Consider the following 24,387-nt stretch of genomic DNA (forward strand, 5'->3'; position numbering starts at 1 on the left):
AAGATCCCCCCTCAATCTTCTAAATTCTAGCGAGTACAAGCTGAGTCTATCCAGTCTTTCTTCATATGAAAGTCCTGACATCCCAGGAATCAGTCTGGTGAACCTTCTCTGTACTCCCTCTATGGCAAGAATGTCCTTCCTCAGATTAGGAGACCAAAACTGTACGCAACACTCCAGGTGTGGTCTCACCAAGACCCTGTACAACTGCAGTAGAACCTCCCTGCTCCTATACTCAAATCCTTTTGCTATGAATGCTAACATACCATTCGCTTTCTTCACTGCCTGCTGCACCTGCATGCCTACTATCAATGACTGGTGTACCAGTGAAAGGCCCCGCGAACGGGCCAATAAAAGCTCCACGAGTCGGGGCGGACAAAGCTGCTGTTGCTGGAGTTCGGAGTCGGTGACCGACCAGGTCAGTTCCCGATGTTACCGTCCACATGTCCCGCGGCCACCAAAATTCGTGGCCCCCCCCCCCCCCCCCCCATGTTTTGATAGCGACTTCCGCCCCTTTGTAGAGTGGTGGGTGAGAAAGTGGTTTAACATAGAACAAGGGTGAATGGTTGATCAATGGTCGGCATTCAGTGGGCAAAGGGGCCCGTATCGATACTGCATCCCCAAACTAAATCCCAGTAACATATTAAAATGGAGTTGGGGAAATCAAATTAAATGTTAGTGGGAACTCGAGATCATTCAATTACAGAAATTACCTGGAATTTCCATGCAAGACATATTTATTAGTAGCTGTAAAGTAAAATGTTTCAACATACGACGAGCACTAAAATGCAAAATAACCTCTTCATTTATGACAATATTTTATTTATCGCATGAGGTTTTTGACTTGGTTAGAGTGTCCTTGCATGCTCATGATCCACTGGCATTGAAGTGAGGCAGTGGCTTGATGCCAGTGTTCCTGGACCATAACAAACACGAACAGGTACAGGCCCTTCGGCCCGTATTGTCTCTGCTGGGCAAAGTCCGAGGTTGCAGACAAGTGCAGCCACAGGAATCCACCAAGCCTGTCAGGATCCTTCATCAGACTGGGGTGGAGAGCGGGGAGACTGGACAAGAGAGGTGGGGGCAGGACAAAGACTAATACCCTCCCCACTCCCTCCCTTTCTTGTTCCCCCACCCACCCAGCCTCGATACACATCCATCTCTCCTTGTCTGATGCCCTTCTGTCATCTGTTTGCCCCCGACCTTTGTCACATAAGTCAACCCCCCACCCCTGTATCCACCTATCACTTGCCAGGGTGTGTCCCGCCTCCATCTTTCTCCACAAATGACTCTCTTTTCCAGCTTTCTCCTGGTCCCCACAACCAGTCTGAGGAAGGGCCCTGACCTGAAACGTGGCCCCTGTAGTTTCCCTCCACAGATGCTGCCTGGCCAGCTGAGTTCCTCCAGCACTTTATGTTTTATGCAACACAGTGTGAGAAGGTGATAGGACCAGAGACACGTACCTTCCACAGCTTTGACTCGCTCTTCAAACTCCCTCCTCCTCTCCTCCTCCACCAGTTGCTCCTGTTCCTTCCTCTGCACGGCCAACAGGAGTTGACGTTCCGCTTCCTCCTCTCTCCGCTTCTGCTCCTCCACCTTCGCAATCGCAGATATTTTCTCCTGCAACACAAGTGAACATTTTGTTGGCTTCCCTTCAACAGTGGTGGAGCTTCCTTGTGTGATCTTTACCTACGTTGATCTTTATGCCGACCAAAATACTCAATGTTACCCCGTGAAAATTACGCTGAGAGACTCCAGGCACATGGTTTTAGTTGGAAACTGGAGCAAAAATCAAACTGCTGCAGGAACACAGCGGATCGAGCAGCATCTGTACGGGGGGGGGGGGGGGGGGGGGGGGGGGGGGATGAAAGAATTGCTGATGTTTCGTTCCAGTCTGTGCACCTGTTTATTATAAGGTCATAAGTGATAGGAGTAACATTAGGCCATTCGGCCCATCACGTCTACTCCGTCATTCAATCATGGCTGATGTATCTCTCCCTCCTAACCCCATTCTCCTGCCTTCTCCACATAACCTCTGACATATCTATCTCTGCCTTAAAAATATTCACCAACTTGGCCTCTGTGGCGATGAATTCATCAGATTCTCCACCCTCTGACTAAATAACATTCTCCTTATCTACTTCCTAAAAGAGCGCCCTGTAATTCTGAGGCTGTGACCTCTGGTCCTCGACTCTCCCACTAGTGGAAACATCCTCACCACATCCACTCTATCCAAGCCTTTCACTATTCTGTACTTTTAACGAGGTCCCCCCTCATTCTTCCAAACTCGCGTGAGTACAAGCCCAGTGGCGACAAACGCTCATCATAGGTTAACCTACTGGTAGACACAAAGTGCTGGAGTAACTCAGTGGGTGAGGCAGCATCTCTGGAGAGACAGAATGGGCGGCGTTTCGGGTGGAGATCCTTCTTTAGACTGCTGACGTCAGAGGAAGGGTTTTGACCCGAAACGTGGCCCATTCATAGAAACATAGAAACGCTGCCTCACCCGCTGAGTTACTCCAGCACTTTGTGTCTACCTTCGATTTATACCAGCATCTGCAGTTCTTTTTTAAACGCAGGTTAACCTACTGTTTGGTTGGTTTTGTTTGCCCCACTCTGCAGTGACCAGGAGGAAGGCCACTCTCTGCCTTAACTCAGTGATAGTCGGCACAAACGCATCACCCAGGCTAAGATTACTGATTACAACATTGCTCAAACACAAACCTGGGACCACCTCATTCATAAGAGCACAGATTAATACTGGAATGGATATTTCTGGGGAAAGCATTCGAGAGAGAACAGCTCTCAGTAAAACAATACAGGTGCACAACCTTTTATCCGAAAGCCTTGGGACCAGACACTTGTCGGATTTCGGACATTTTTGGATTTCAGAATGGAAGATTTTTAGCGTAGATTAGGTAGGTAGCGCGGGCGAAAAGCTTGAAAAGTCTGGAGCAGCTGCCTCCTCCCCGGAGACCGGGAGAATCATTGCATAAATGTTAGTCAGTTAGTTTGGAGGGATTTTATGTGGTGGTGGTGGAGATGGGGTGAAGGGGGAAACTTTAATTCTTAGTCCCCTACCTGGTCGGCGACTCCCAACCTCGCGGAGCTGGGGGCTCCGTCCGGCCGCGGGCGGCGCCGGTTGTACCTCCGACCCCGGCAACTCTACCCCTGGCTGCGAGGTGCTCCAAATCCAGCGCGGGAGACGGCAAAACGTCCCAGCTCCGGGAATACTCCAGGTCGGCGGCGTCGCAGCAAGGGATACCAGCGGGGAGCAACAATGCCTTACCGGGTCGCCGTGCGGCAAGCTCCGGATCGCTGTGGCAATGACTCCCAACATTCGCGGAGCGTCGCTGGATTTGGAGCCGCGGAGCTGGGGGCTCCGTCCGGCCGCAGGCGGCGCCGGTTGGAGCTCCGACCCCGGCAACTCTACCCCTGGCTGCGCGGCTCCAAATCCAGCGCGGCCCGCGAATGTTGGGGGTCGGCGGCCACAGCGCTGCGGAGCTTACTGCACGGCGACCCGGCAAGGCATTGACCGCTCCCCGCCTCTCCTCCTGACCAGGTAGGGGCCCCACTCTGCAGTGAATTAAACTCTCTGCCTTAACTTTACCCCTTCACATAAAAAAGCATCCAAACAAGCTAACATTTAAGCAATGATTTACATTGTTTAAGCGTCTCCCGGTCGCCAGGGAGGAGGCAGCCGCTACAGTAGTACAGACCTGGGTTGACCGTGGGTCGGTTGGGGTCAAGTTTGGCGCCAAACGCGAGCTTTGGTGCGCAGACGACATCTGGAAAAAATGGCCGGTTTTCGGAGCTTTTCGGTTTCTGGAACTCCGGATAAAAGGTTGTGCACCTGTACCATGTGGGTAATGCATTATTATCCCAGAGATTTCTTTTATTGAATTCCCAATCCCAGCGGCACTCCAGCTACAGGAGGCAGGAAGGGGGCAAAACCAAACTGAACGAAGGTCCCACATATTGCAGCCCAACTAGGAGGTACATTGTTGGATCTGCACAATTCTTCATTAACAATAAAGGAAATGAACATATTTAATTGAAGATGGACACAAAGTGCTGGAGTAACTCAGCGGGTCAGGCAGCATCTCCGGAGAAAAGGAATAGGTGTCCTTTCGGGTCGGAACCCTTCTTCAGGTGGTCAAAATTTTGATTCTTAGGTCGGTCAATGTGATTCAGAATATTTTCAGACAGATAGAACATAGAAAAATGTAGGTGGACACAAAATGGTGGAGGAACTCAGCGGTTAAATCAGCATCTGCAGTTCTTTCCTACACGTAGAAAAATGTAGCACAGCAACAGGCCCTTCAGCCCACAACGTCTGTGCTGTACACGATGCCAAAATAAACTAATCACCTCTGCTGCAAGAATCCATTATGAGACTGAGAAACAAGAATAAAACAGTTTAGAGACATCAGCCGAACCATAGGCTTACCAAAATTAATTGTTTGGAACATCATTAAGAAGAAAGAGAACAGAAATACAGAGGCTACACTGCAAGATGCAAACCACTGGTTAGCTGCAAAAATAGGATGCCCAGGTTAGTTTGCCAAGAAGTACTTAAATGAGCAACCTCAGTCTTTGGAAAAAAGGGCTTGTGGACAGATGAGATGCAGATTAATTTATATCAGAGTGATGGCAAGAGCAAAGTATGGAGGAGAGAAGGAACTGCCCAAGATCCAAAGCATACCACCTCATCTGTGAAACACGGTGGTGGGGGCGTTATGGCCTGGGCATGTATGGCTGCTGAAGATACTGGCTCACTTATCTTCATTGATGATACAACTGCTGATGGTAGTAGCATAATGAATTCTGAAGTGTGTAGACACATCCTATCTGCTCAAGTTCAAACAAATGCCTCAAAACTCATTGGCCTGCGTTTCATTCCACAGCAAGACAATGATCCCAAACCCACTGCTAAAGTAACAAAGGAGTTTTTCAAAGCTAAAAAATGGTCAATTCTTGAGTGGCCAAGTCAATCACCCGGTCTGAACCCAATTGAGCATGCCTTCTATATGCTGAAGAAAAAACTGAAGGGGACTAGCCCCCAAAACAAGCATAAGCTAAAGATGGCTGCAATACAGGCCTGGCAGAGCATCACCAGAGAAGACACCCAGCAACTGTTGATGTCCATGAATCGCAGACTTCAAGCAGTCATTCCATGCAAAGGATATGCAATAAAATACTAAACATGATTACTTTCATTTACATGACATTGCTGTGTCCCAAACATTATGGTGCCCTGAAATGGGGGGGCTATGTATAAACACAGCTGTAGTTTCTACATGGTGAAACCAAAATGTGTAAAAATGGCCTTTATTAAAATCTGACAATGTGCACTTTAACCACATGTGATATTTTCCTATTACAAATCTCAAATTGTGGCAAATAAACAAATGATGGGTCTTTGTCCCAAACATTATGGAGGGCACTGTGCCTCTTGACACACTGAACTTATTTCCCAAAAGGTTGTGTGTTTTGTCCATGTCAGATTGTTTGGGGCATGTGGTCTTTGCAATGAGATTTTTCTTTAAGGCAGGGATTGAAACAGCCTTGTGAGAGAGGACTGGTGGTAATAAACCCAGGTTCTGGTAGATGAGTAGGGTGCTCTATTCAGCAAAGGCAATCCATCAGTGGCTGAAACCAACTAGCGGAGAGAAATTTCAAACGCAGACAGGTTTATGAGGGTTAACAGCATGTCCAAGTTTAGCTCCAAACTGATATTTTGAAACTCGATCTGTTTTACCTCCTCTTCCTGCTGCATGCGTTTGAGGGTCAGGCGGTCAGATATTCTCCTGGGAGCTATTTCAGACAGCTTCTTCTGCAGCTGTTTCTCCTGGAAATGAAAGCAGGGCAGGTCAGAGGTCTGGCACATAGCTATTACAGGCAGCCTGTTAATGACCACGCTTGCTCGCTCGGGCTCAGTGCTGTAGCCTCCTGCACGACACAGACCGCAGAGATTAATCACAGAGCCCTACTCCAATACTTGTCCGTCACTGTAAACTAATCACAACTTTTGATTTCCGCTCACCCCGCCGCGCGGCTCTCAGATGAAGCCATCTTCCCAACATTGCCCCGTCTCCACCCCCCACCCACCTGCCCCCAAACCCTCAGTGAGAGGGAATAGCTAGCCTCAAAGAGAAATAAATCATCGTGGAAAAGCTCAAAGCAGATTTGAAAGGCATGGGTGCCACCGGACAATAACTTAATCTATTTAAGCAATAATGAGCAGCAAGGTGGTCATAAATTAAGCCTTTTACTGGGCTACGGATTTGGCATGAGGTGAACACAGGACCAGTGCCGTCGCTGGTTAGATTAGCAATTCTGCTACGTATAGGCTTCTATTCACCGATGATGAATAATAAGTTTAATACAGATAATAAGGATTGCATTTCCAGATGCGGTAAAAAAAATGACCCATCGAGTGTCGGAGCTGCCAGGGTCAAAAATAACTTTCAGCCTCCACGATGGAGGGAAGATGGTCCCGACTGCAGAGCGGGCGGGGGCTTGGAATTGATCTTGTCTCCCCTGGGTGAGGGAGGTGAACCTTGGCCTGCTACTCATCGCTGGTCCGTCCGTGTCCCCTGATGCGGGCGGCTCCAGGAGAGGCTTCGCCTGCAATGTCCTCAACCGTCATTGTCAATAAAGCACACCGTCACATCACACACACCAGCATCCAGAGGGGCAGTGAATGCATAACTAGCTCCCAGAAATAAAACATCACCTTGAGCACAGGAGCACAAGCAAATTCACAGCATGAATTAACACTTACATTTTCTATTTTGAAACAAAAAGAAAAAAACATGAATTGAGACATATTTTTCCAAATCGCTCATCTGAGCGTTTGACAGCACTGGGCCTGTACTCACTGGAGTTTAGAAGGTTGAGGGGGGACCTCATTGAAACGTACACAATAATGAAAGGCATAGATAGAGTGGATGTGTAGAGGATGTTTCCACTGGTGGGAGAGTCTAGGACCACAGGTCACAGCCTCAGAATTAAAGGGCACTCTTTTAGAAAGGAGGCGAGGAGGAACTTCTTTAGTCAGAGGGCAGTTAATCTGTGGAACTCTTTGCCACAGTGGAGGCCAAGTCAGTGGATGTTTTTAAGGCAGAGATAGACAAGTTCTTGATTAGAACGGGTGTTAAGGGTTATGGGGAGAAGGCAGGAAAATGGGATTGGGTGGCAGAGAGTGAAGAGAGTTTTACTGTCAAATGTCCCAGATAGAACAATGAAATTCTTGCTTGCTGCAGCACAACACAATATGTAAACATAGTACATAAATGAGAAAACAAGTTCAGTGTGTGTATATAAACATACACACATACTCACAAAATTATAGTGCAATAATAATAAATCTGTTGTAGTTCAGAGCTTATTTGTTGTCGTGTTTAATGGCCTGATGGCGGAATAGACTCGATGGGCCGAAGGGCCATAATTCTACTACAACATGTGATCCATAAGGAATTGTAGCTGGTTAATGACTGCAGGGGGTTGGTAGGAGATTGTTAAGGGCTTGGGCACGCTAGAGGCAGGAAACATGTTCCCGATGTTGGGGGAATCCAGAATCAGGGGCCACAGTTTAAGAATAAGGAGTAAGCCATTTAGAACGGAGACGAGGAAACACTTTTTCTCTCAGAGAGTGGTGAGTCTGTGGAATTCTCTGCCTCAGAGGGCGGTGGAGGCAGGTTCTCTGGATGCTTTCAAGAGAGAGCTAGATAGGGCTCTTAAAGATAGCGGAGTCAGGAGATATGGGGAGAAGGCAGGAACGGGGTACTGATTGGGGATGATCAGCCATGATCACATTGAATGGCGGTGCTGGCTCGAAGGGCCGAATGGCCTACTCCTGCATCTATTGTCTATAGATGGTTCAGAAGTAGTCAATACAACTAGGATAGAGACACAAGAGACAGCAAATGCTGGAATCTAGAGCCAAGCACAAAGTGCTGGAGGAACTCAGTGGGTCAGGCAGCATCCGTGGAGGGAATGGACAGGTGATGTTTCAGGTAGGACCCTTCTTCAGACTGATTGCAGTGGGTGGGAGAAAGCTGGAAGAGATGTCAGAGTACAGCAGTAAAATGGAGGCAAACACGATGGTGACTTGGGTAACAGAACCAATCTCAACCTTCCAATGCGGGGACATTCAGGAAGTGACGCAGCACGCACACGCACGCACACACGGTGCACAGCGATGGCACCAAGGTGAGATGGCGGAAAGTTTTGAGTTCTTAGGAGTAAATATCATCACCAACTTGTCCTGGACTGGCCACATCCACACCGAAGCAATGGGCGAGAAAGCACACCAACGCCATGCTTCCTTAGAAGGCTTAGAATGTTCGACATGTCCCAGGAACGTTCACCAACTTCTACAGATACGCCATGGAAAGTATATTAATCGGGATGCTTGGTTCACAGCATGGTTCAGGAACAGCTCCAGCCAAGACCCGCAAGATAGTGCAGAGTTGTGGACTAAGCCCAGGCCATCAGGCAAACCAACCTCCATTCCACCGACTCCATCTACACTTCACGCTGCCTCGGCAAGGCCAGTAGTGTAATCAGGGATCAGTCACTCCCTCTTCTTCCCTCTCCACAGGGCAAGAGGTACAGAAGTGTGAACACGCACACCTCCAGATTCAGGGACAGATTCTTCCCAGCTGTTATCAGGCAACTGAACCATCCAATCACCAGCTAAAATGTGGTTCTGACCTCCCATCTACCTCATTGGATTTTATCTCATTGTACTAAACATTATACCCTTGATCCTGTACAATGTGAAGGGCTTGGTTGTAATCACGTATAGCCTTTCCGCTGACTGGACAACACACAACAAAAAGTGTCTCACCCCACCTGGGTACACGTGACAATAAACTCATCTAAACAGGCAGAGGGCGTCAGGAGCCGGGATTAAGATCCAGTGAGTTCAGATGGAAACTTTATGGACATTGAGTGGGTTAAAACTGTGCTGCTCAGAGTCTGTGGCCTCTGTCAACAGCTGTTGTCCAGGGTCTCAATAAAACTCACTCAGGCAGAGTTCTGTAAATTAAACAAGGCACCTGGACAATTACATCGAGGGGAAAGGTTGAGGAGGGGCCTGGGCCAACGGCAGGAAAATGGGACTCGCGTAGATGGGGCGTCTTGGTCGGCATGGCCGGGTTGGGCCGAAAGTCTTGTTTCCGTGCCGACCGACTGACATGAATAGTGAACTTGTTCAGTCTATCGGTTTCCCCAGTTCCCTCACTCTCTGCTGAAACCATCGACCAGCTGAGACGGAGTTTGGCTGAGAGTTTACAAAGAGCTTGCAAACCTGAACGGCCAAGGCTTGGACAGCAATCTATGCTGAATGGGAACCACAAACCAGAGGCACTTAGAGCCACGTAACCAAGTGACCCAGACAGAATATAGTGAAGCCCATCGCACGAGACCTATTATGTCGGGCTGAGACCCAAGCTGCGATCAGAGTTAATATATCTCCTTTAACTGTTCTGTTGCCAGCCATCTCATGCAATGAGCTGTAATTGGTTTCTTCTGGAGGTTTGCTTTATATTACATTTGTTTAAATACCTTATGTGTAATCTTGACTGTTGACCTACAGTCACTGAGCAGGATATAGCTAATCACCAGAGAGTAAAGGGGTCACTTCTAATAGTCTATTGAAGCACCAACGTTTCACCACAGGAAGCAGGCAATGAAGGCGCCACAAAAAAAGAAACTTTCTAGGGATAAGTGTTTAAAGGGTTACACAACTTTCCATAACTGTATTTAGACATTTATAATCGCAAAGATTGTCAAACGAGATCACAACTGGTGCGCGACAAAGCTGAGAAATATATTCTGCACTCTGTAGCTAGACAGAAAATGCTGGAGAAACTCAGCGGGTGAGGCAGCATCTATGGAGCAAAGGAATAGGTGACGTTTCGGGTTGAGACCCTTCTTCAGACTTCTTCTGCACTCTGCATTTTCCCTTTACCCCCCCTCTCCCACCCCCCCGATTTATTGTACTTGAGTTTAACTTGAATGGATCTATGTGTGGTGTGTCTGACCTGTCTGGATATCCTGCAAACCAAAGCTATCCACTATAACATGGTACACGTGACAATAATACACACAAACCTAAACGCTTTTGAGTCAGTAAAACTATCCATCAGAATATATATTGTGCTGTGAATTAGTTATTTTAATATCCCCACTGGAATACAACGTTTAAAATTCCAATTTTTTAATTAAAAGTAATAACATTAATGAACAAGTTGAGATGATATGATTGCTTGCGTGGATGTAATTTCAGGGGCAGTTGTTGAGTTTAGCATTATTGTCACGTGGACAGAGATACAGTGAAAAGCTTTTGTTTACTGTCAAAGCAGTACATGAATACAGGCAAGCTGTCCACAGTACAAAGGCAGAGGTAACATTTACAACATTTTGTGCAAAGGTCTGATAGCAGACACAAAATGCTGGAGTAACTCAGCGGGACAGGCAGAAGGAATGGGTGACGTTTCGGGTCGAGCCCCTTCTTCAGATTCAGGTCTCGACCCAAAACGTCACCCATTCCTTCTCTCCAGAGATGTTGCCTGTCCCGCTGAGTAACTCCAGCATTTTGTGTCTACCTTGGATTTAAACCAGCATCTGCAGTTCTCTCCCACACACTGAAGGTTTCAAGTATGCAGCAGTATTACATGAACTCACCTTGTGAGCAATCATGTTGCAGATTTCAGGGAGGAAATCTTCCGTGAGTGTTGCTTGCAGCTGCCGTTCCTTCACAGAAGAGTTACTCTGGAGGTCAGCCGTTAGTCTCCTCCACTCCTCCTCAGTCTGACACACCAGCTCCCAGTTGCCAGAGCTACCAGGAGGTCTCGTCGGGTCTGGGAGAGAGAGAGAGAGAGACAAGCATGAAGACATCTTAACTTGACGCCACAATCAGTTCTCAAATACGAGGCGAGAAGCTTGAAAGCGCACACCCCCCGACCCAGGAACAGCTTCTTCCCCTCTGTTATCAGGCTTCCGAACAGCCCTTCCACAAGCCGGAACACTGTCCCATTCACCTCCACCCCTTTGTGAACATTGGACTTTGTCTCTGGACATGCTGAGAACATAGAAATAGAAATAGAAAAATAGGTGCAGGAGTAGGCCATTCAGCCCTTTGAGCCAGCACCACCATTCAATATGATCATGGCTGATCATCCCCAATCAGTACCCCGTTGCTGCTTTCTTCCCCTATCCCTTGATTCCGTTAGCCCGAAGAGCTAAATCTAACTCTCTTGAAAACATCCAGTGAATCGGCCTCCACTGCCTTCTGCGGCAGAGAATTCCACAGATTCACAACTCTCTGGGTGAAAACGTTTTTCCTCATCTCAGTCCTAAATGGCCGACCCCTTATTCTTAAACTGTGGCCCCTGGTTCTGGACTCCCCCAACATCAGGAACATTTTTCCTGCATCTAGCCTGTCCAATCCCTTAAGAATTTGATATGTTTCTATAAGAACCCCCTCATCCTTCTAAATTCCAGTGAACTATATTCAGCACTCTGCATCTTCCCCTTTGCTCTTCATATTCAGATTATTACAGTGGATGTTAAATGCCGGGACTATTTTTCCGTGACTGTAATTATACAGGCCCAACGACACCACACAACATTAATTACACAAAGATAATACATTTTCCTACCGGAACTTTTGGTTTCTTGTCGCGAGTCTTCTACAGGCGGCATCTCCCTAGTTACAAGCATGGTTTCGCTGCAAAAAAAAAAAAAAAAAAATCCAGTCAATAGAAAAGCACTGGGCTGGAAAGCAAGCAACTCTCTCCTTCAACAAGTTATAGAGGCCAGTAGAAACATAGAAATTAGGTGCAGGAGTAGGCCATTCGGCCCTTCGAGCCTGCACCGCCATTCAATATGATCATGGCTGATCATCCAACTCAGGATCCTGTACCTGCCTTCTCTCCATACCCCCTGATCCCTTTAGCCACAAGGGCCACATCTAACTCCCTCTTAAATATAGCCAATGAAGTGGCCTCAACTACCCTCTGTGGCAGAGAGTTCCAGAGATTCACCACTCTCTGTTTGAAAAAAGTTCTTTTCATCTCGGTTTTAAAGGATTTCCCTTTATCCTTAAGCTGTGACCCCTTGTCCTGGACTTCCCTAACATCGGGAACAATCTTCCTGCAAAAAGCCTGTCCAACCCCTTAAGAAAACGCAAGTTTCTATAAGCATCCCCTCTCAATCTTCTAAATTCTAGAGAGTATATCTTGCTCCAATATTGTAAACTCCATCAAAAAGCATTCTGCCGTAAGAAAGTTCAATCCATTCCATTTCTGGCCCAACATTTTAAACACATATAACAATTATATTTTGTTCAGAGTTACGGCATGGAAACAGGCCCTTCGGCCTACTGAGTCCAGGCCGACCTTCGATCACCTGGTCTCCACTAGTTATACCTTATCCCACTTCCTCATCCACTCCCTACCGCACTCGGGGCAATTTACAGAGGGTCAATCAATCTACAAACCCGCACGTCTTTGAGATGTGGGACCCGGACACGGTCACAGGGAGAACGTGCAAACTCCACGCAGACTGTGCCCGAGGTCAGGATGGGACCCGGGGCGCCGTGAGGCAGCAGCTCTAGTTCCGCCAGCTCTTAGTGTTTTACTTCACCCCATTGGTCTTCCATTTTGTCCACATTCACATCACTGCTACTGAGAGCTTGCTGTCAGGATATGTGAATGAGGACAACATTCATCATCCTAATGGATTGCCCGTTTAAAATAAAATCACTCACCTCATGGTCGCTAAATAAATATCTTCTAATTTTTTCCGCTTTGATGGCCGGCCTCTCTTTTTGGGCTTCAGATGTACAAGTCTATAATCAGAACTGTTTAGTTTGCCATTTTCCCTGCATTTGAAACATTGACAGTCACCACAACAAACATCCCAAACAGTGTCATCATTCCAATAGAGTTCTTGTCAACTTAATTACTGCTTTCCTTACACAGTTATTCCACAATCTCCCTGCACAATTCCTCCCCGTTGACATTAGCTTCTCGTTCTTTTAACTTTCAATTTAACTCAGAGAGGCAGAGGCAGAGGCAGAGGCAGAGGCAGAGGCAGAGGCAGAGGCAGAGGCAGAGGCAGAGGCAGAGGCAGAGACAGAGACAGAGACAGAGACAGAGACAGAGCAGAGAGGCAGAGAGAGGCAGAGAGAGGCAGAGAGAGACAGAGGCAGAGAGAGAAGGACAGAGGCAGAGGGACAGAGAGACAGCGACAGAGACAGAGGCAGAGAGACAGAGGCAGAGGCAGAGGCAGAGGCAGAGGCAGAGGCAGAGGCAGAGGCAGAGGCAGAGGCAGAGGCAGAGGCAGAGGCAGAGGCAGAGGCAGAGGCAGAGGCAGAGGCAGAGACAGAGACAGAGGCAGAGGCAGAGACAGAGACAGAGGCAGAGACAGAGGGTGGTGGGTGCCTGGAACACTCTGCCCGGGATGATATATGGAGGCAGGTAAGTCAGTGGTGTTTAAGAGACTATTAGACATGTGCATGAATATGCAGGGCATGGATCACATGCAGGCAGATAAGAGTTGACCTTGGCATCATGTTTGACACGTGCGTTGTGAGTTGAAGAGCCTGTTCTTATGCTGTATTAGTTTATTTTCTATAATTTGATGAACTTTATCGTGCATCATAAAAATATCTGCCCTCAAGACCAAACTGAAAGGTCAGAACCTTTCTCTTGGCACGGAAACGTCAAAGACTAGACTAGAGGGCAGAGCTTTAGGGTGAGATCGGCACAGTTTAAACACCAAATGTGGGGGCAAATGTTTAAATACATATTTTTTGCAACAAAGGTTGTGGAGACAGACACGATAGTGGCAGTGAAGAGGTTTCTGGATGGACACATGGCAATGCAGGGAATGGAGGAATATGTGCAGGCAGGTAAGAGTTGATCTGGGCAACATGGTCAGCACAGACATTGTGGGCCGAATGGTGTTGTGCCATTCTATGTCCATTACAATATTAAGACACACACACACAAGATTAGCTGATAATTACATTTCTTCTGGCCGATTCCTGTCCTGTGACAAGGGCGGTCCCTCCTTGTATAAGCGGGTGCCATAGAAGTACCAGTAGGTCGATCCAATGGCGTCTTCTCCCAAGGGCTCAACGCGCAGGTTATCAGCATCTAGACCCTGAAACACATTGGAGAAAAAAGTCAAACTCGTACTAAATCGTAGAAAGTAAGCATGCAGGTGCAGCAGGCAGTGAAGAAAGCGAATGGCATGTGGGCCTTTATAACAAGGGGAATCGAATATTGGAGCAAAGAGGTCCTTCTGAATTGAATCATTTATTTGTCATTCAGACCTGCAATTGTACAGGGCCCTAGTGAGACCACACCTGGAGTATTGTGTGCAGTTTTGGTCTCCAAATTTGAGGAAAGACATTCTTGCTTTTGAGGGAGTGCAGCATAGGTTTACAAGGTTAATTCCCGGGATGGCGGGACTGTCATATGCTGAGAGAATGGAGCAGCTGGGCTTGTACACTCTGGAGTTTAGAAGAATGAAAGGGGTTCTTATTGAAACATGTGAGATTATTAAGGGTTTGGACACGCTAGAGGCAGGAAACATGTTCCTGATGTTGAAGGAGTCCAGAACCAGAAGCCAAAGTTTAAGAATAAGGGGTAAACCATTTATAACATAGATGAGGAAAATACATTTTCACTCAGAGGTGCAATTCTCTGCCTCAGAGGGCGGTGGAGGCAGGTTCTCTGGATACTTTCAAGAGAGAGCTAGATAGGGCTCTTAAAGATAGCGGAGTCAGGGGATATGGGGAGAAGGCAGGAACGGGGTACTGATTGTGGATGATCAGCCATGATCACATTGAATGGCGGTGCTGGCTCGTAGGGCCGAATGGCCTACTCCTGCACCTATTGTCTATTGACTTTCAAATTTCACAGCAGATTTTTCTGTTAAGACTCCAGGATTGGCTGCGTAATTTGATAAGATTCACAAATAAAGGGAATGTTAATATTGCAGATCAAGGATAACGGATAAACACACGTGTCGAGCCTCACCTCCTGGATTTAAAATCCTACCTTTAAAAGATCAAACACATCGTCCGCATCCAGTCTGTAGTCACAGAGCCTGTGTAGCAGCTCCACGCGTAAACGAGCCGGCAACTCGTTGAACTTGGTATTTTTCAGTGGGTTTGCTCGGCCTTCTTCAAGTTCCCATCGATGTTTAATGATGTCCTCCAGGTACATGTCACAGGTGTCAGGACTGGGAACGAAGCACACCTTTAATAACTAGAATCACTAAAACTTTTCAAAACATACAGGATACCTTTCCCATCCTGTGTATTGCTGCATTCACGGTGTCTACACCCACCGGCCAGTCAAGATCTGCCAAGTTTTGTCAGAGCATTTCAGTATTCTAGGACCTGAAAATCAGTATTTTGCTGAGGAAATCAGTTATTTTTACGCAGTGCCATTTTGCTGAAATAAATGTTGTTTTTTATGTGCGGTCATACCCATGTAAGAATACAAGAATGCATAACTTTGCCACCAATTGACATGTCTTCTACGCATCTTACTTGACAGTGCATTCATTGCCATCTCTTTGTATACTGCTGTTTGAACGGCTGCTTCCTGCTTTTAGCACCAGATGATGATGTAGAAGCTATTTTGGAAGCCTCCCTCTCCCTCCCTCTCCCTCCCTCTCCTTCTCCCTCCCCTAACAGTCTGTGACCCCTAGGGCTGTGGCTATAGCGCTATGTGTAAAGGCAATAGCACTCCAGCTGGTACCTGTAGCGCTATAATTAGAACCCATAGCGCTGTTCGTTTAAATTCCCACGTGTTAAATTGACACCGCTGTTTAAACCTGTAGCGGGACAGGCAGAGCGAAGCTTACAAAAATAATCATCCAGATCCTGAAATTTAAAATACTAATAGATTTAATCTGTTATCATTTTTAGTTACAGTATGACTTTTTATATCCTTGCATTTTTTAAGCAGCAAAATGAAACAGGAAGTCGGGCTGAGTATTAAAAAATCCCTATTTTACAAAGCAAACCCATACATCCGTATTCTGATCGCATTTCCGTACAAAATACGGAAAATCCCTACTACTTAGATGTTTTAATTATCAGATGAAATGTGTAAGAAGACACTGCAGGTGCTGGTTTAAACCGAAGATACTCAACACAAAATGCTGGAGTCACTCAGCGGGCCAGTCAGCATCTCTGAAGAGAGGGAATGGGTGACGTTTCGGGGAATAAGGGACTCAACCTGAAACATCAGCCATTCCTTCTCTCCAGAGATGCTGCCTGTCCCGCTGAGTTACTCCAGCATTTTGTGTCTATCTTTGCTTTTAATTTTCATATCTACTGAAAACGGAACTGTGAATTTTCTTACTTGCAGCAACGGAACTTTTTTTTCTCTTCTCTCTCGTTTATCATATTATTTACAGTGTACTAAGTTGGGGTCAAGGAAAGAGCGTTCACGTCGCGGCCTTGTCTCCACCAATCTTTCCACCACCACGCACAAGAAACACAAGACAGACACCATTGTGTAGACACTGAGAAGTGTGTTCAACCCTGGCTGAACAACTTCTAATCTTGTGTGTGGACTCGATAAGAAGAAGTGTGCTATGTGTACAAAAGTGCTGGAGAAACTCAGCGGGTGCAGCAGCATCTATGGAGCGAAGGAAATAGGCAACGTTTCGGGCCGAAACCCTGAAGGAAATAGGCGACGTTTCGGGCCGAAACCCTGAAGGAAATAGGCAACGTTTCGGGCCGAAACCCTGAAGGAAATAGGCAAAGTTTTCGGGCCGAAACCCGGAAGGGTTTCGGCCCGAAACGTCGCCATATTTCCTTCGCTCCATAGATGCTGCTGCACCCGCCGAGTTTCTCCAGCACTTTTGTCTACCTTCGATTTTCCAGCATCTGCAGTTCCTTCTTAAACACTATGTTTACATATGCTGTTGAGCTGCAGCAAGTAAGAATTTAATTGTTCTATCTGGGACACATGACAATAAAACTCACCTGTTTAAGAAGGAACTGCAGATGCTGGAAAAGTCAAAGGTAGACAAAAATTGATGGAGAAACTCCGTGGGTGAGGCAGCATCTATGGAGCGAAGGAAATGGGTGACATCGCCCATTCCTTTGCCCGATAGACAAAACTCTCTTGACTCACTTGATCACCGAAGAGATTTACAGGAGGTGCTGGCTGTGTCAAACAGGCAGCCAGCATCATCAAGGACCCACACCACCCTGGCCACGCTCTCACTCCACTCTAACAACCATCAGGAAGATACTGGAGCTCTGAGAATTATGACCACCAGGTTCGGGGACAGCTTTTTCCCCCCCCAACAACTGTCCGACTCTTGAGCTACACCGCACTAACCTCAGCAAGATATACATAAAATACTGGACTAACTCACAGACTGGAGCCTGAGGAAGGGTTCCGAACCTAAAATGTCACCTATTCCTTTCCTCCAGAGATGTTTCAGCAACTAAATTACAGAGAAAGGTTGAACAAGTTACGGCTTTATTCTTTGGAGCGCAGAAGGTTAAGGGGGGACTTGATAGAGGTCTTTAAAATGATGAGAGGGATAGACAGAGTTGACGTGGAAAAGCTTTTCCCACTGAGAGTAGGGAAGATTCAAACAAGAGGACACAACTTGAGAATTAAGGGACAGAAGTTTAGGGGTAACATGAGGGGGAACTTCTTTACTCAGAGAGTGGTAGCTGTGTGGAATGAGCTTCCAGTGAAGGTGGTGGAGGCAGGTTTGTTTTAATCATTTAAAAATAAATTGGATAGTTATATGGACGGGAAAGGTATGGAGGGTTATGGTCTGAACGCAGGCGTATGGGACTAGGGGAGAATATGTGTTCGGCACGGACTAGAAGGGTCGAGATGGCCTGTTTCTGTGCTGTAATTGTTATATATGTTGCCTGACCCACTGAGTTACTCTGTTTAAGAAAGAACTGCAGATGCTGGAAGAATCGAAGGTAGACAAACATGCTGAAGATTTTTTGTCTACCACTGAGTTACTCTGGCAATCTGTGTCTATCTTCAGTATTAAACCATCATCTACTGTTCCTTCCTATGTGAACCTCAGCAGCGATGATCGATGGCCCGTGTCTTTTGTTGCAATAAGGATCTTGGTTTTTTTCCCTCCGCTCTACCATTGTGGTCATTAACTTGATTTACTTTTGCTTATTAGATATTATCTGTATGTATTGCGTTTACAGGCTTGTTAAGCTGCTGCAAGTAAGAATGTCATTGTTCTGTTGCCAGTACATGTGACAATTAAACACTTGACCTTTGACTGACGACCATTTGAAGCTGACAGCCGGCTTTGGTTGGGAAATAATGGGAGAATACTTATCCTTGTTTGTTGAAGGTATAGTTGTCAATTATATTGTGATTCCTGGGTATTAGATCTAAACAGGTTTTTATAACAACAGAGACAAGATTTAAGTACTGGAGTAGGTCATAACACATGTATTTTCTAGTGACTTTGACACGGTGGAGCTGTGGTCTGCGCAGCTTCCAGCCACGGGTGGCGCTGACTTTGACATCACGGAGCCCGGGATCCACGCCGGGGTCACCGGGGTTGAATCTGCGCCCAGCTCGGCCTGTGGACTGCGGGAGACGCGGTCTCCGGTGGGAAGCGGCCGATTCAGAGGCTGCGGGCCGTTGAGTGTTCTTCTGTTCGAGGGCCTGAAACATCGATCGGGCCGCCGTTGCGGCGACTGCAGGGGCCTCAATAGGCCCCGGCCACAGATGAACAGAGGAAGAGGACTGAACTTTAGTGTCTTCCCTCACAGTGGGAAACGTTGATTCCACTGTGGGGGGATGATTTAATGTTTTATGTTAAATTCTAAAGTGTTGTGTTTATCTTATTTGTGTGCTGCACGGTAACTCAAACTTCACTGCACCAATTGGTGTATGTGACAATAAATGTCCTTTGTCCATAGATGCTGCCTCACCCGCTGAGTTTCCAGAAGGGTCGAGACCCAAAACATCACCAATTCCTTCGCTCCATAGATGCTGCCTCACCCGCTGAGTTTCTCCAGCATTTTTGTCTACCTTCGATTTTTCCAGCATCTGCAGTTCCTTCTTAAAACACCTAACATTCTTCATTGTTATTAGTGCTTATTGTTCTGGCCGCGCTCAAGAAAGAGATTCAAGATTCAAGAGAGTTTATTGTCATGTGTCCCCGATAGGACAATGAAATTCTTGCTTTGCTTCAGCCCAACAGAACATAGTAGGCATTGACTACAAAGCAGATCAGTGTGTCCATACACCATTATATAAATATATACACACATGAATAAATAAACTGATAAAGTTCAAATAACAGATAATGGGCTATTAATATTCAGAGTTTTGTCCGAGCCAGGTTTAATAGCCTGATGGCTGTGGGGAAGTAGCTATTCCTGAACCTGGTCGTTGCAGTCTTCAGGCTCCTGTACCTTCTACCTGAAGGTAGCAGGGAGTTGAGGTGCAAAAAAGGCAGCATGGAGCAAGCGCTGTGGTTCACACGGGGTTAAGGTCAGAGGCACAGAACCATTCACTGGCAATTGGCAGCAATTTGCATTAGTTTGGTTTTCAAAAGGTGGGGGTGGAATGTCATTGTCCCCGAGAATGTCCCTGTCACACCTTGCTGGTGTCCCACTATTCAATCTGCTCAGCTTGATGTTGGAATCACAGACGGCAGGCCACACGTCTCCGCAGTACAATAGAACTCAAATACATCCTTATCAATGGTGGGTAAAGAACTAAACCTGTATTTATCACAAAAGAAGGTACACAAAAAAGCTGGAGAAACTCAGCGGGTGCAGCAGCATCTATGGAGCGAAGGAAATAGGCAACGTTTCGGGCCGAAACCCTTCTGGGTTTCGGCCCGAAACGTTGCCTATTTCCTGCCGGGTTTCGGCCCGAAACGTCGCCTATTTCCTTCAGGGTTTCGGCCCAAAACGTTGCCTATTTCCTTCGCTCCATAGATGCTGCTGCACCCGCTGAGTTTCTCCAACACTTTTGTCTACCTGGCAGAGCAATAATACAGCACTGCTCCTCGACATCAACAGGTTTGGTCACTTGGGGATTTCGTTTAGAGATACAGCATAGAAACAGGCTCCTCGGCCTACCGACCCCACCTGTTCAACTAGTTCCATCTTATCCCGCTGTCTAATCCATTCCATACACATTAGGGGCAATTTACTGAGGCCAATTAAACCAGAATGTCTTTGGGATGTGGGTGGAAACACACACGGGCACAGGGAGAACACGCAAACTCCACACAGACAGCACCCGAGGTTGGGATCAAACCCGGGCCTCTGGCGCCGTGAGGCAGCAGCTCCGCCAGCTGCCGCTGACACTTCTGCACTAATGCAGAGGCCAAGCGTTATCCACATAACACCGACCTCCAATTTTGACACAAAGTGCTGGAGTAACTCTGTGGGACAGGCAGCATCTCTGGAGAAAATGGAAAGGTGATGTATTAGGTCGAGACCTAGCTTCACCAATCTGAAGGGTCTTGACCTGAAACATCAGATATCCACGTTCTCCAGAGATGCTGCCTGACCAAGCAACGGACTTGAACGAATACGCCACAGTCGTTACAGACTTCATAAAGAAATGTGTAGAGGACTGCATCCCTACAAAAACCTTCTGAGTGTTTCCCAATCAGAAACCTTGGATGAACTTTGAGATCCGCACTCTCCTGAAGTCCAGACACAGGGCATTCACCTCCAATGATTCAGTGGCCTACATGAAGACCAGATACGACCTTGGTAAGGCCATCAAAAAGGCCAAAAGGGACTTCTGCTCCAAACTGGAGGACGAGACAGATGTTCGGCAGCTGTGGCAGGGCCCGAATGCAATCACCTCCTACAAGGCGAAACCAGGAGGTAGCTCAAATGTCGGTGTAACATCACTCCCTGACGAGCTCAATACGTTTTACGCACGCTTTGACAGGGAGAATACTGATGTGCCTTCCCGATCCCCCATTCGCTGTGATGGCATTTCAGTCTCAGTCACAGAGGCCGATGTCAGGAAATCCTTCAGAGGGGTGACCCCCCGAAAAGCACCTGGTCCTGATGGTATACCCGGTCGTGTTCTAAAAACCTGTGCGGACCAACTGGCGGGAGCTTTTACGGACATTTTCAACCTCTCACTTCTGAGGTCTGAGGTCCCCACCTGCTTTAAAAGGGCATCAATTATATCAGTGCCCAAGAAGAGCAAGGCGACGTGCCTCAATGACTATCGACCAGTGGCACTAACGCCGGTGGTGATGAAGTGCTTTGAGAGGTTGATCATGGAGCAAATCAACTCCTACCTCGACAAAAACCTGGACCCACTGCAATTCGCTTACCACCACAACAGATCAACGGTGGATGCGATCTCGCTGGCCCTCCACTCCGCACTGGACCACTTGGACAACAAAAACTCATATGTCAGGCTGTTATTCATTGATTACAGCTCGACATTTAACACAATCATCCCCTCCAAACTGGTTACCAAACTCGCAGAACTGAAGAAGGGTTTCGGCCCGAAACGTTGCCTATTTCCTTCGCTCCATAGATGCTGCTGCACCCGCTGAGTTTCTCCAGCTTTTTTGTGTAACCTGGGTCTCTGTACATCCCTGTGCAACTGGATCCTCGACTTCCTCATCCACAGACCACAGTCTGTTCGTATTGGTGGAAATCTGTCAGCCTCGATAACAATCAGTACGGGAGCACCTCAAGGCTGCGTGCTCAGCCCTCTGCTGTACTCACTCTATACCCATGACTGCGTAGCCAACCACAGTGCGAACTCCATCATCAAGTTCGCTGACGATACCACTATTGTGGGGCATATCACTGATGGGGATGAGTCAGAATACAGAAGAGAGATCGAGCAACTGTCCATATGGTGCCAGCGCAATAACCTGGCCCTCAACACCAGCAAAACCAAGGAACTGATTGTGGACTTTGGAAGGAGTAGGAGGGGGACCCACAGCCCCATTTATATCAACGGGTCGATGGTTGAAAGGGTCAAGAACTTCAAATTCCTGGGCGTGCACATCTCTGAAGATCTTTCCTGGTCTGAGAACACGAACGCAATTATCAAAAAAGCTCATCAGCGCCTCTACTTCCTGAGACGATTACGGAGAGTCGGTTTGTCAAGGAAGACTCTCTCTAACTTCTACAGATGCACAGTCGAGAGCATGCTGACCGGTTGCATCGTGGCTTGGTTCGGCAATTTGAGCTCCCTGGAGAGGAAAAGACTACAAAAAGTAGTAAACACTGCCCAGTCCATCATCAGCTCTGACCTTCCTTCCATCGAGGGGATTTATCGCAGTCGCTGCCTCAAAAAGGCTGGCAGTATCATCAAAGACCCACACCATCCTTGCCACTCACTCATCTCCCTGCTACCTTCAGGTAGAAGGTACAGGAGCCTGAAGACTGCAACAACCAGGTTCAGGAATAGCTAGGTTACACAGAAAAGCTGGAGAAACTCAGCGGGTGCAGCAGCATCTATGGAGCGAAGGAAATAGGCAACGTTTCGGTCCGAAACCCTTCTTCAGGAATAGCTACTTCCCCACAGCCATCAGGCTATTAAACTTAGCTCAGACAAAACTCTGATTATTAACAACCACTTTCTGTTATTTGCACTTTACCAGTTTATTTATTCATGTGTGTATATATTTATATAATGGTATATGGACAGATTTATCTGTTTTGTAGTAAATGCCTACTATGTTCTGTGTGCTGAAACAAAGCAAGAATTTCATTGTCCTATACAGGGACACATGACAATAAACTCACTTGAACTTGACCTGCTGAGTTACTCCAACATTCTGTGAAACGTCACCCAATTACAAAATTCTTAAGGGGTTGGACAGGCTAGATGCAGGAAGATTATTCCCGATGTTGGGGAAGTCCAGAACTAGGGGTCACAGTTTAAGGATAAGAGGGAAGTCTTTTAGGACCGAGATGAGAAAATCATTTTTTACACAGAGAGTGGTGAATCTGTGGAATTCTCTGCCACAGAAGGTAGTGGAGGCCAGTTCATTGAGAGGGAGTTAGATGTGGCCCTTGTGGCTAAAGGGATCAGGGGGTATGGAGAGAAGGCAGGGATGAGTTGGATGATCATATTGAATGGCGGTGCAGGCTCGAAGGGCCGAATGGACTACTCATGCCCCTATTTTCTATGTTTTTATCCATGTTCTCCAGAGATGCTGCCTGACCCACTGAGTTACTCCAGCACTCTGTGAAACGTCACCTATCCATGTTCTCCACAGATGCTGTCTGTCCCGCTAAGTTACTCCAGCACTGTGTGAAACGTCACCTATCCATGTTCTCCACAGATGCTGCCTGACCCGCTGAGTTACTCCAGCACTTTGCCCTTTTGTGATTTAGCCAGCATCTGCAGTTCCTTGTTCCTACATTACAATTCTTGGATACCAAGACTTAGAACAAAACTTGTTTTAAGAACTAAAAACTCTTTTTGAGCTCAGGATTTAAACCCACTCTTAGCTGTTTTAAATTCTTAAGTCAGCATTTAAAATAGAGCCGACTTAAATGTTTCGGGAGCGCTGACAGTTCCAGACATGCTCAACACATTAAAAATGAAGGAGCATTTATAATTAACCAGCAGGAACGGCAGTCATGTAAGGCAGGAATAAGGTGTACACACCAGCAGGTTGGATCTGCAGCCTGCCAGTGGATTCACCCAGTTGAGACTCAATACTGTTGACACTAACGTCCCAGGTAGCTAACCTTGCACAATCATGCCCCTCCCGGGTTTAATTAGGAGGAAAATTAAAGAATAGAATGAAAGAAACAGCTTCCAACTCAAAGTATCTTCCTGTTGCCACTCTCACTGTAAGTGCCATGATGTGTGTGTGTGTGTGTGTGTCTGTCTGTAAACCAGACTAATAACTCCCCCTCACATTCCCAATCCGACCTTTCTGTCCCAGGCCTCCTCCATGGCCAGAGTGAGTCCCACCACAGATTGGAGGAGCAGCACCTCATATTTCACTTGGGTAGTTTACACCCCAGCGGTATGAACATTGACTTCTCCAATTTCAGGTAGTCCTTGCTTTCTCCATCCTTCCCCTCCCCTTCCCAGCTCTCCCACAGCCCACTGTCTCCGCCTCTTCCTTTTATCTTCCTGCATCAGTCTGAAGAAGGGTCTCGACCCGAAACGTCACCTATTCTATCTCTCCATAGATGCTGCCTCACCCACTGAGCTTCTCCAGCATTTGGGTCTATTTTTGTTTTTTCCAGCATCTGCTGTTCTTTCTTAAACAGTGTCAGGTAATGGCTGGAGCAAGACGTGAAGACCAGCGACTGCTGGATACCAACATGATCACCACTGTACTAAATAACAGCAACAAGTTACAATT

The 24,387-nt window shown here is 47.0% G+C and overlaps 1 protein-coding gene across 1 annotated transcript in view; it reads right to left on the reverse strand.

Moving 5' to 3' along the window:
- The window catches only part of LOC129706077 (chromatin remodeling regulator CECR2-like), an 84,573-nt gene that overhangs the window by 17,834 nt on the left and 42,352 nt on the right, over window positions 1-24,387 (reverse strand). Inside the window, 7 exon segments of the mRNA XM_055650050.1 lie at window positions 1,461-1,617; window positions 5,759-5,848; window positions 10,696-10,871; window positions 11,673-11,740; window positions 12,782-12,895; window positions 14,045-14,181; window positions 15,084-15,267. Coding sequence (XP_055506025.1) covers window positions 1,461-1,617; window positions 5,759-5,848; window positions 10,696-10,871; window positions 11,673-11,740; window positions 12,782-12,895; window positions 14,045-14,181; window positions 15,084-15,267 — 926 coding nt within the window.

The sequence above is a fragment of the Leucoraja erinacea genome, chromosome 19, assembly GCF_028641065.1.
Source record: "Leucoraja erinacea ecotype New England chromosome 19, Leri_hhj_1, whole genome shotgun sequence".
Classification (NCBI taxonomy): Eukaryota; Metazoa; Chordata; class Chondrichthyes; order Rajiformes; family Rajidae; genus Leucoraja; species Leucoraja erinaceus.